Source organism: Brienomyrus brachyistius, chromosome 3 (genome assembly GCF_023856365.1).
Source record: "Brienomyrus brachyistius isolate T26 chromosome 3, BBRACH_0.4, whole genome shotgun sequence".
NCBI lineage: Eukaryota > Metazoa > Chordata > Actinopteri > Osteoglossiformes > Mormyridae > Brienomyrus > Brienomyrus brachyistius.
In genome coordinates, this window is record NC_064535.1 from 10560946 (window position 1) to 10573153 (window position 12208).

Genomic DNA, 12208 nt, shown 5'->3' on the forward strand with positions numbered 1-12208 from the left:
GAAGCAGATGCAGGCATCACGGCGGTGACAAACTTAACGAGGCAGGTGTATTTGAACGGCAGGGGATTTTTATTATCAGCTTTTAAAAACACCGAACACAAATACCAACCATCCCCAATGCCCAGTGTTACCAAATCCAGCAAAAAACTGACCCAACGGAAGCTGAAACTGAAGCCCAATATCTGAAATCCCAGTATACTGTGTCTTAAAGAAATAAACCAGTATTATGCTGATCCCTATGAATTGCCCAGTTTCTATTTTTTTTTGTTTTCCAAGAAAATATTGTATTATTAAAAATGCCTAATGTATTATTTTTTATATATATTTTGTAAATTTATATTGCCTTAGGTTTCACTTTGTTTTGAGGGACTTTTACTTTGAAATTACGTGCCTAGCTTTAATAAGTTATTACGGCAAGATAAAAAAGGGAACTGAAAGAAGCTGAAACAGAATGATTCGCACCCTCCGAAGCAGCACAAGGTTAGTGTTCATAAAAAGGCACGGTTAGTGGTATGTTAATGTTTTGTTTGAGGTATATTTTTGGAACTTTTACTCTTTCGCTAAATTATTACTCTATACGCTAAGTTACATGGCGCTGTATAAAGTTCTTGCATTTTTTCTTGTGCTCTGCGAAGCTCTTGGTTGATTGGATTATTGATTGATTAACGCAGTGGTTTCAATAAACAAAACCATCAGTCAAGCCTTGATCACCTTTCGGGGGAGATGCTTCAATCCCATTCAAATGTTCAATATTTTTAAACCACAGTTAAGCACAATGACGTCACATCGACGCACTCGCTCCTCTTTCCCGGGATTGCCGGTGTTGTGCCCTAAACTGCCCCCCTGCCACGGATTGTCTCCCCTGATGTCATCGCTCCATTTAAAAGCAAAGTCGCTTCTCCAGCGCAGCAGAAGCGAACGCTCCTTAAATTCATTTTCTTGCCCTAAACCGACTGAAAAAACTCAACGAAGTTGCTTAATATGCCTTTTTACATTCGAACCTTAAGTTATCATTCACAACCTCCTGTAATTCGTCACAAATGTGACGGTAGCTTTTTCATTAAAACGCTGCAGTAATGCTTTTCTTCTCCACAATGCTCGTCTGTGCAAATACAGTTGCTTTCAGTCACAAGAAGGGACTGATTTAGTTGAAAGATATTTTTGCTACTTTGTTGAATCCATCCTGCTGAAATTGTTCTTCTGTTCTGTCGTCGTATAACATAATATGACGTTTAACTTCATACTCAGCACCGATACGCTTGGAAATGATCTGACATCGACCCACAGACAAAACAAAATTTCACCACTCACTCTAAACCCCGTTTGTGCAATATAGCTAACAAGTCGTCCAGCCATGAGAAAAAGATTCTACCAGGGTGTGGGGGGAATATGGAAAAGATTCCAGCTGGGGGGACGTTTTTTAATAGGCCAGCATGCCACAGAATGCCCCCCTCTGGTTTAACTGTGGCTGCGAAAATGCTACATGCACCAAACTTACACCAGTTACTCATATTTACCCCTTATTTATGTTGTATAAATTACTTTGGGCTTGGCCATAAGGATAATATTCTAGCTGGGGGGGGGGGGGGGGGGGCATTTATTCTTTATAAAGGATATAGCAAGATAATTCAGCGGAAATACCAGCACACTTTGGCAAACTATAGCTGCAATAATGCACTATAATGTAATCTGTTTTAAATAACATCCGGAACACCGATTAACAATGATAATTCTTGTAATTACAGTGAACCCGGTGTATTTTGGTAAGTATAATGTGACACGCATTTCTGTTCAGTGCTTCATGACAGTTTTTATGTCAAATACTGAAGGTATATCTACGGTTCAAGCTTAATAAATAATTATTACAAGCCCCATTTTCGACCTTCCCAGACGTGCAATACATTCTACTACTGTTATTTGTGCTTAAATGCGTATCTTTTTTAAAATTTTGTAATTGAAGTATATTGACAATTTAATTTCGGAATTTGATTTCAAATTATAAACATTTATATAGATGCAATCTGTGCTTGATGTGTAAAAGTTACTATCAGGCCCGTGGCCAGGAATAAATTACATGGGGAGAGGAGGAGTCCCGTCAGGCCGCATCTGACCTTGACTGCCTGCCTAGCTGTTATATAAAATCGGGCTATATAAAAGACTGAGATAACGCAGACGTACTGAAGGCCCGTTGGTTGCATAGCAGCTACCGCCCCCCAGTGGCAACACACGCGAAATGCATATATTATTACAAGTATTGCCGTCATGTGACCGGTTTCAACTGGAGTAGCCGAAATGTCAACAATGAAAGTGCCGCAGCGTAGATCTAAAAGGCATCTGAAAGGATAAATCACAGGTTTTACTCAGTGTTAAGCGTGTCGTGTAAATTTCCTCATCATGATTTACGTATACGTTGCTCCAGCTTATTTCATGACTACTAAAACGTGAGTGCTGAATTTAAATCGTTGATATTTGGACTATGATATTTAGAGAGAAAAAGGCTTGTCGAAGATATATTTGACTTGCATCTTTCTGAAAACCGAAGAAGGTTTCTGCTCTTAACAGGTAGGCTTATTTATAAATCACTAGCTGTTAATGCAAAATAAATTCATGAAATCACAGTGATTACAATTAATAATAAAGCATGCTTGCCACATGCTAGGATGAAACTGAAATGTTTGTCATAATTGTACTTGTTTAACGTTGCTGTTGTAATGTCCTATCTATTTATGTATAGTACCACAGTGCATTGAGGAGCTACTCTTGCTTCCCGGCCGGCATGAACAGCTTCAAACCGGTTTCCACCAAACCAAAAAAGTAATGCTTAGCAATTATTCCACTGATTACCAAACAGGCACATGATTAAAATGTATTATTTACGTTCATTACGGTTTACTATTGCTAAGGATGGTCATAGGAACAAGAGCACTATCATTATTATTATTATAATTATTATTTCATTATTTTATTTATTTATTTAGATTATTATTATTATACAGTCATGTGAAAAAATAAAAAAAAATCACAGAGTCCTTAGCAGGTCTTAAAATCAGGTAAATACAACCTAAGATGAACAACAACACATGAAAAATTACACCGTGTCATTATTTATTCAACATAAACTAAGCCAAAATACAGACCCAGTGTGTGAGAAATTAAGTACACCCACTACTTCTTCCATGGGAATGGAGAGGGTAAGTGGCAGTCATGTGCTGCTAATCAAATTAATGAAATCACTCGATTAATTGTTCCTCAGCAAGCGTGACCGCCTCTATAAAAGCAGAAGTTTGCTGGTCTAGAGCATTCGGGTGTGTGTTAAGTGAACGTTTGTCATTGTTGACACACCACAGTGCACAACAACAGCAACAACGTGTGTCCTTTGCGTCTAACCTATTTGTGACATAGCAGGGGGCAGCTAATTCAGCGCCCAGGGAGCAGTGTTTTGCTCAGGGTACCTCGCTGAGCCGGGACTTGAACCAGCAATCTTTCAATTATTTAGAATGTAATGATTAATTGTCACTGTTGACACACCACAGCATACAACAACAAAACGTGTCCTCTGCATTTAACCCATATGTGACAGTGTGACATGGGGGCAGTTAATTCAGCGCCCAGGGAACAATGCTTGGGGCGGAACCTTGCCCAGGGTTCCTCAGTGGTGCCTTGCTGGTCAGGGATTCAAACCTGCAATCCTTCAATTACGAGTGTGCTTCCCTAATCATTAGGACACCACTGCCCACAATGTCAAGGAGGAAAGACATCAGCAAAGATCTTAGAAAAGTACAGTAATTGTTGCTACTCAATCTGGGAAGGGTTAGATTTAAATAATTTTAAAACCAGGTAAAGACCAGATGATTTTTTTCATGCCCTGATACATAAAACCATAGAACTGAAAAGGGGTTTGCTTTCTTCTTCACATGACTGTACTTTCTGCCATGGGAGACTATGCGAGCCTATAGAACTGATTGGAAGATTTTTATAAAATTTGGCACATTGATGGATGACGTATATTACGTATTCATTCCCCAATACGTATTCATTCCCCAAATTTGGGGTCAAACCATTGATTCCTGTAGCACCAGCATCAGGCCAAATTTCAAGGTACATTTTGGCTTATAACTATTGAATCATTTGTCTTAGGTTAATGGTCTTTATTTTCCCTGAATCTTTCCAAATTGGAATGCACTCATTGTTAATGTCCACCATATTTTCCGCCATTTTGAATTTTTCAGAAAACCTACTTTAGCCTGCTCATCCTAGGGTGTTGATCCTCTCGCCACCAATTTTGGACACATCATCTGTAGAGTTTTGGAACCAAAAGTGTTGCAAACCATTATGCTAAGTCAAACGATATGGCTACAGTCGTCCAATGAATTTAATGGCAAAGCCATCAAACAGGATGTGAGGTCACGTCTCAGCAATATTTTGACGTCAAAACCAACCTTGGTAGCTGTACTTGAGACCCCACAACAAAAATGGTCATTTGACCAATAGGGGGGTGGTGCAATAAGCCAAAAATTCATTTTGGCTTGTAGTTGTTGATGGTTTTGCCATAGTAAAATAATTTGTGCGTATCCTAACTTGGTGGGAGGTTCCAAGGCTGAATCTTGTCAAAGTTTCAAGACTACCTAATATTACTGACGGCCATATTGGATTTTATTAAAAGGTGTAAAAATTTTCACAAGCCACAAATTTTGTCCAATCTTCACCAAATTTAGCACAGATAATCTTCGGACCAAGGCTCACTGTAGTTTTTAGAGGGATGAAGCCGCCAATCTGGACGGGTGACCATGTCTCTGCATTGCTTTAATGTTTGAGTTTGCCCTTGGGAATCAGAGTCAGAGTCTGGGCATGTGCACCAAATTTGGACCTTTCAGGCCGTACATGGTCTTGCTCCCCTCTGTATTATACAGCTCCTCCTCTCTTGTACACCTGCCCATGCTCTCAGGTCTGCAGGTACTAGTGTCCTAGTGGTGCCTTGTCTTCTATGGGTGGCAAGGTAGTGTGCTTGGCCACATTATTGCTGTTTACAGCTATATTTTTATCGTTATTATTATCTCAAGAGGTTAACTGTTCCTAGTATTTTGTCTTTTCTTTTGCAGGACGTCCTGTTGAGACAGCCAAGCTTAAACATGAGCTCAGATATCTCAAAGAAAACTCTGGATGGTGGTTGGGGATGGGTCATTGTTATGGCGTCCTTTATGGGCCAGCTCTTGGCATATGGGTCTCCCCTATCTGTTGGCGTACTGTACCCAGAATGGCTTAGAGCTTTCAAAGAAGGAAAAGGCCTGACTGCCTGGGTTGGGTCTCTTGTGTCTGGTGTTGGACTGATTGCAAGTAAGTCTGTTTCACAAAGGCCACTTCACATTGTAACACCTCAATAAGTATAAAAGTTTACATTTGTATGAATTTTGCTCACTTCATGATGTACGGATGTCCAATGCAAATATTCGCTGCCGAACAACTGCCAAATGTATTGTGTGAATTCCGCTTGTCAAATGCAAAGAAACAAAGTAAACTAAATTAAATACATGCTAGACTATAGTGTAGCATTGTGGCTGACTGGGTACCACCACATTTGAGGATAAATCTTGCCTCTAGCTATCTGTGCATGGAGCTTGCATGTTGTTTTTGGGTTTGTTGTGGTTGAATTGTGACTGGTTTGCTTTGGATGTAGTGATAGCAACCAATCTATTATTATTGTTACATTCAATCTTAGCATTACTCAAATTTAGTTAATTAGACAATCTACCATGTGTAAAAGTAGTCAGGTGTATGAGAAACATTTAAAAGAAATATTCTAGCAAACACATGTAATCGGTTTTTAATGCTGTTTTTAAAAACTACTATCAAAAAACGGCTGCAGAAGCAGGATATAAAGAGTGTAGATTTAAATGTCAAGATGATTTCATACTTTTTATCTACTGACCACTAGCAGAAAAGGTGCATCAGAAAAGTAGGAAATGAGTAGAAAATTTCACGAATTCATTGTCTGGAGAAGAAATAAGCTAGAGCATATGTATCCATCTTTCATTAGTGCAGTAGGTCTGGAAGCTTTCCCAGGAATCGCAGGGCATAGGATGGTCCGGACTTCACAGCACACCACAACATAACATATTTTTGGCTATTTTTGACGTGTGTCTGCACAGCAGGAGGAAACCCACACAAAACCTGGAAGAACATGCAAGCGCCACACATATAAAGCCGGGTGCAAGGAATCAAACCCATATCCCCAGAGATATGATGCCACAGTGCTCCGTGACAGTCCACTGTGCTTCCCCACTGGAGCATATGAAATGGGGGGAAAAAAGCATTATTGGCGATGTGCATCAGTGACACTGATGTCCTCAGTGAATCCCAGTATTTATGATCTTTGGTCATAAAACCATAACTGTGTTTTTTAATCACTGAAAGTTCCTGTTACATATTGCAATGCAATGCTGCTTTTCTCGATGTTTTTCTAGGTCCCATCTGCAGTGCCTGTGTGATGAACTTCGGTGCTAGACCTGTCACAATCTTCAGTGGCGTTATGGTTGCTGGGGGCTTCATGCTCAGTGCTTTTGCACCCAATGTGCAATTCCTTATCTTTTCGTATGGAATTGTTGTCGGTAAGGTTATGCTATAACTGACGAAGGCGTAAGCATTCGAAAAACAGCATGTAGTTTTAAAGAAGACGGGTATATTGTTTATTTTAATGTTTCAGGTATGTCACTCATACGCATGACTGATCCCTTTTTATTTTTATAAAAAGTAACTGAAATACATTCAAAATTGCCTTTATGTACAATACGGGAAAAAAAAACAAAATGTATTTTACTTCTGCTGTTCCTCCCAGTGCTTGTCAAGGCCCCCCACCCACCTGATCCCAACACCTGGCAAGCTTCACCACCAAATTTCACATGGCACTCTGCATACACTGGTGGTGATTCTTGCTGGGGAGATGGGCACCAGGCGGTGAGGTGGTGGCCAGAGGTTGCTAAGTCAGCGCCCCATGAGAAGATAGCACCCTATGTTACCTGTGGGGTTGATCCATACTGGTTCCACCTTTGACAGATTACTCTTCATATAGAAATTGCTGTTTATGAAGATTTAACCATTAATACATTTTAACAGTACCTTATTTTGTAAATTGTTGTTCTGAAACGTATTTGTTTACTAAATGTTCCTGTTTCTTCTAGGGCTAGGCTGTGGACTAGTTTATGCTGCTACAGTGACTATTACTTGTCAGTATTTTGACAAGAGACGTGGCCTTGCACTGGGAATCGTAACGACAGGTATGACTCACCTTACAAATGCAGATGTTTTTATACGATACAAAATAGTGTCCTGTTGCGAGCTTTTCTTTATATCTCTTCTTAGGTACGAGTGTGGGAGGCTTTTTGTATGCCACTGCTCAGAATGAACTCATTGAAATGTATGGACTTGATGGGTGTTTACTGATCATTGGAGCACTGTCCTTGAACCTCATAGCCTGCGCTGGACCAATGAGGCCCTTGCATTTGCCAGGCTTCTACCTCAAGCAGAAGGCAGCATTAGAGCAGACTGACGAGCAGCCATTCTCACAGTCTGAGAAGCCACTGGTCACTGAAAACCCAGTTAAGACTACGATAGCCACTGAAAAGGGCTCGATTGTCAAGGACCTACTGATCACTGTTGACACCAAAGACTCATTGACTTACAACCGCAGCTTCTTTGGTAGAGCTGCACTGGTACAGAGTATTAAGAACAAACAACAAGCCTACACCACGTACATGTGCACCACCAGCCAGTTCCTGAAAGATCGAATCTTCTTGTCACTCTGCATCACCCTCTTTCTCTACAGCCTGGGGGCCTTCCCTCCTGTGCTCTTCATGGAGGATTTGGCACAAAGCGAGGGCTTCATAGTTGACATCAGAATCATACCCCTGGTTTCCATTGTAGCTATTACTACTGGTATGGGCAAGCTAGTGCTGGGAATGATGGCCGATCTCAAGGTGATCAACAGCCTGTATCTCTATGCCTTTACAGTTGCTGCCACAGGAGTTGCTCTACTCATCATTCCAATATCTAATAGCTATATTGGTCTTCAAATCCTCTCAGGGGTAGTAGGGTTCTTCTCCGGGAACTGGTCTATAACACCCTATATCACCACCAAGATTGTTGGAATTGAAAAACTGACCCAAGCCTATGGAATTCTAATGTTTTTTGGAGGATTTGGTATTATGCTTGGACCTCCGCTTGTAGGTAAGATCTTTCTTTATGTCAAAGCAACGTAAAGAGCAGAGAACTGATTTATTGTATTTTAATATGCTGCTTAAATAATAAATAAATGAATAATATGAAAGTAGTTGGATGGCTTTGATATGTATATATAATGTGATATGTTCTTTAAAATGTATGGTAATTGTTCTTTATCAATTATCTCTTGTTTCATCTGTTAGGCTGGTTCTATGACTGGACACAGTCCTATGACCTTGCTTTCTACTTTAGCGGAGGCTGTGTATTGGTGGGAGGCTGCAGTTTCTTCATTTCTTCTATGCCTTGTTGGAACAAGGACAAGCAAGAAAACTCAATACCTGTGATTCAGGGAAGCAGCGACTGCAAGAAAGTTGCCTCTGTAGCATAAGTGATGGTGCAGCCTGATTTTTTTAAGCAAACCACCATAGCCTGTTGAAGCTGATGGGCATATTTCCAGTGCTGGACTTCAGCAGTTTGTTTTTTAAACAGTCATATTTATACAACCATTTTCAGTCTCAGATTTATTTCTTATAAGACAGAACAGTATATGTATTATTGCTTCATTTTAAGAGGCTCATAGGTAATTTAACCGTTTGGAGTACCCAGTCCTTGTGCCCTTCACTCGCTAGGGTAGGATTTTTTAAAATATTTGCGTTACTTGACAAAATTTAAGGGAATGTACAGTATTTAATGTGCAGTATTTTAGCATTTTTAATGGCAAACAGTTGATGTTTAAATGTCATATAATGTATATGTAAATTCCAGTTGAATTGACTTCTATAAATTTGGTTAGGAATAATTTTGAAATAAATAAGGGAATGCACATTAGTTTGAAAGTTCAGCTGCACAAAATTATTTTAGTTAAGTATTGTTTTGACGCCGTTTTGAATAGCCTTTGTAATTTTCCAAAGCTCTGGACTGGGTGAATTTTAATTATTAACTCAAAACCTTTTATATACATATTGCTTTACTTTGGTGTTTACACAAGTGTAACTGTAACTATATTTGTGGTAATTATACAATGAGTATAAAGTTTAAAAAATTGTACTGTTATGTGTCAATGGGCTGGCAACCCTGTCACACTGACATCAAGCAGAACATTCATTCTGTCGCACCCAGCTGGTTCCCACTCCCCATCTTCTGAACTTGACTCACCCGTAATTCATCAACCATTCATCAACCTACTTAACTTGCATGGATTACGATGATCTTTTTGTGAAGTATTGAGTGTCACACCATACCGAGGGGTTGTTTTATGACCTGATTTCCATCTATGACTTGAGTTCCACCTCCTGCTTGTGTTCCTGTTTTTTTTTCCTACCCCTCTGTGATTTGAATTTGATTCTTGGCTGAATACTGCATGTATCGGCTTGGTAGCTTTCGGCCTGTGTTAGGGCTATGGATTCGGATTGTGATTTAAGTTTTTTTTTCTTTGCCTTTATTTAGCTCTACCTGGTTTTTGACTCTGCCTATTTGTGGATTATGGTTTTGGAATTAAACTTGAGGCTCCCTCACTTGGATCCTCTCCTTGTCCAGTTATTGGCAGCATGCATACCTTGGAGCTAGAGGTGAGGCTGACTTGGCAGTAGGAGAAACTGACCGTGTTGATCTTGTTATTCCATGCTAGTATGCAAACCTCAGTCATTCCTTTAGGGATGACCTCTCCTGTAAGTTTGACCTGATTCATTTTGAGTACATGCCATTCAAAGGATCTACAGCAGGACCAAACATGGATTCTCTTGAGCCGTGGGATAGTCCCATTGTCCCTTTTCTTGGGACCTGCCCTGATCTATATGCTTAGATCAACTCCAACACTGGAATCAGAGGCCAAAGACCTGTAAATCAAGGTGGATTTCACCTTGGGGATTATTTGGCCATGAATATCCTCTGCCACTCTAAGTTTCTTCTTTGTAGAAAAGCATGGTGAGGTTTAACCTTGCATCAATTATTGGGCTTCTCAGTAAGATCAATTCAGTTGCCTTAGCTTAATTCTTGGATTCTTGCAGCCTTGGAATGCGCCTGGACTGCTGCCCTCTGGATGTCTGAATGTGGTGGATGTGAGTGTAACAATTCCATGAGAAACTTCTCCAAATAAGGCCAATGTTCCAACCAGCATTTAACCACAAGCTTCCCACTGGTGTACACATCCATGACAGCCATTCACTCAGGTATAAGTTGTACCTCGCAGAAAAGTTCTGGTGTTCATCATGGATTATAGATGACATTCAAATCTGTCGTTTGTGAACATAAAACTTGCAATCAGTTTTTAGCACTTTTTAAAATCTCTAAAGGTAAATTTAAGTGGCCATTCTGGTCTTTTAAATTGGTGGAGGTTTGTGCTACGAACTGCTTTTTTTTAGTACCAAGCAATCGCCACATTTTGTGGTAAAAATAAAATCAGTTAAATATGTGTTAGTAATATGCTATTGATTTACTTGACAGTGAAAATATCAGCTGTAATGGACACTGAAATCTTAAGAACACATTTTTATAAGCTGTTTAGATCATTGAATAAAGCAGAGAATTTTTCCAGGTCATTGAGACTGATTCAGATCACTGTCGTACATTTTTTAGAAAACTATATGAATACCACTCCTATAGAAAGACTCTGACGTCAGAGTGTACCAAGTCTGCTTCAAATTGTGCTCATTAAACTTGAGTCAATGGCAAGAGAACCTGACAGTTATCAATTATTTGGATGATTCTGAGGAAACAAAGATAAGTATTGGCTTAGAAGGTTGGGCAATTTCTAGAAAACGTCCAACAAGGCTGCATAAGCCTGCCATGAGAAAATAAGCTATGCATTGATGAGCAGATTGCAGACAAAGCGGCTGCATAACAAATGGAGAACAAAGAGGATTTATTAGCAGGCAGTGCAGACAGACATGGAATCGGCAAGCAGGTTATCGTGGTCAGCATCACCGAGCAGGAGAAGCCATTAATTGGGGGAATCGGTCCTACAAAGACACAAGGAATAAAAGTTAAGTACACCAGGGGTGTATGAAGGTAACGGGGACTTGACAGGACAGGATTGGAGAAGGACAAGCAGTACAGAGTAACATCAGAGACCAGAGAAACGCTCAGTACATCATATGAGTCAACAATACCTCACATTGAGTGTGAAGGCAGATGAGTTTAAGTAAGGAGCTGGGCTAGTGAGAAAGATGATTGCTGATCCTATGTTTGTACGTGGGGCATGAGAAGTTGGAATGCAGACAGGCTGCTAAATTAATATTTACATGTACAAGTATCAGTAAAAAAAACTATCATCTTTAAAATAGTTGAACTTCTTGCTTATGTTGTCCACATCATGCATATTACATAATCTGCAAATTGGAATTTTTCTGCTAAATTGGTTTTAACAAGGTGGGTGCTCTTTCAACAAAGGCAAAAGTAAAGATAAATCACATACCATCTACAACATATTTTGGTAACACTTTACTTGACGGGGCACAAATACTTAGCGATAATGCGATTACTATTGAAGTTGATCATGAACAAATTATAACCAAATATAGTTGCTAACTGAGACAAAAGATGTGTCACAATTCATTAACGATCAACAAAGGAGATCAGTATTTTGCTTGTATTATTCATAACATGTCCCTTCAGTAGTTCCTTATAAGTTCTTTCAGTAGTTCATTCAGTAATTCACAAAGATTTACGTAATTGACAGATATAGTAACATATATATTGACTGCTTGGGATGAAAGATGCACCGTGATTCATTAATGATGAACAAATATGAAATCAGTATTTAACTTTTGTTATTCATGACTTGTTCCTTCATTAGTTCCTTCAGTAGTATATACAGGGGTAACAAGAGCTCCCTCTCAAGTGACAGGAGGAGCCGCTCGATCATGAGCACTGGCGAAGCTGAGGAGGCCGGTAGGCCGGTGGACGCTGGGCTTCTGGGAGGCCCTGGCATTGCAGGTCCCTTAAGTGCCGGCCCTTCGTCTTACGCGTCTTGGTTGGTGGGAATTTGCTGCCCCTC

General features: G+C 39.8%; 1 protein-coding gene across 6 annotated transcripts; it reads left to right on the forward strand.

Annotated features, from left to right (window-relative positions):
• The first annotated feature begins 422 nt into the window (after positions 1–422).
• On the forward strand, positions 423–9732 carry LOC125739276 (monocarboxylate transporter 9-like). Of its 6 annotated transcripts, XM_049009181.1 has the most exons (7): positions 2125–2562; positions 2735–2814; positions 5100–5334; positions 6462–6605; positions 7176–7271; positions 7357–8220; positions 8418–9732. In XM_049009181.1, the coding sequence occupies exons 3-7, from the start codon at positions 5130–5132 to the stop codon at positions 8600–8602; spliced, it is 1494 nt and encodes a 497-aa protein (XP_048865138.1). In that variant the 5' UTR covers positions 2125–2562; positions 2735–2814; positions 5100–5129; the 3' UTR covers positions 8603–9732. The 6 variants fall into 6 exon arrangements, with proteins under 6 accessions (XP_048865140.1, XP_048865142.1, XP_048865138.1 ...); XM_049009183.1 differs by lacking the exons at positions 2125–2562; positions 2735–2814 and adding an exon at positions 423–480; XM_049009185.1 differs by lacking the exon at positions 8418–9732 and having other exon boundaries at positions 1686–2562; positions 2735–5334; positions 7357–7970; positions 8077–8213.
• Positions 9733–12208: the final 2476 nt, after the last annotated feature.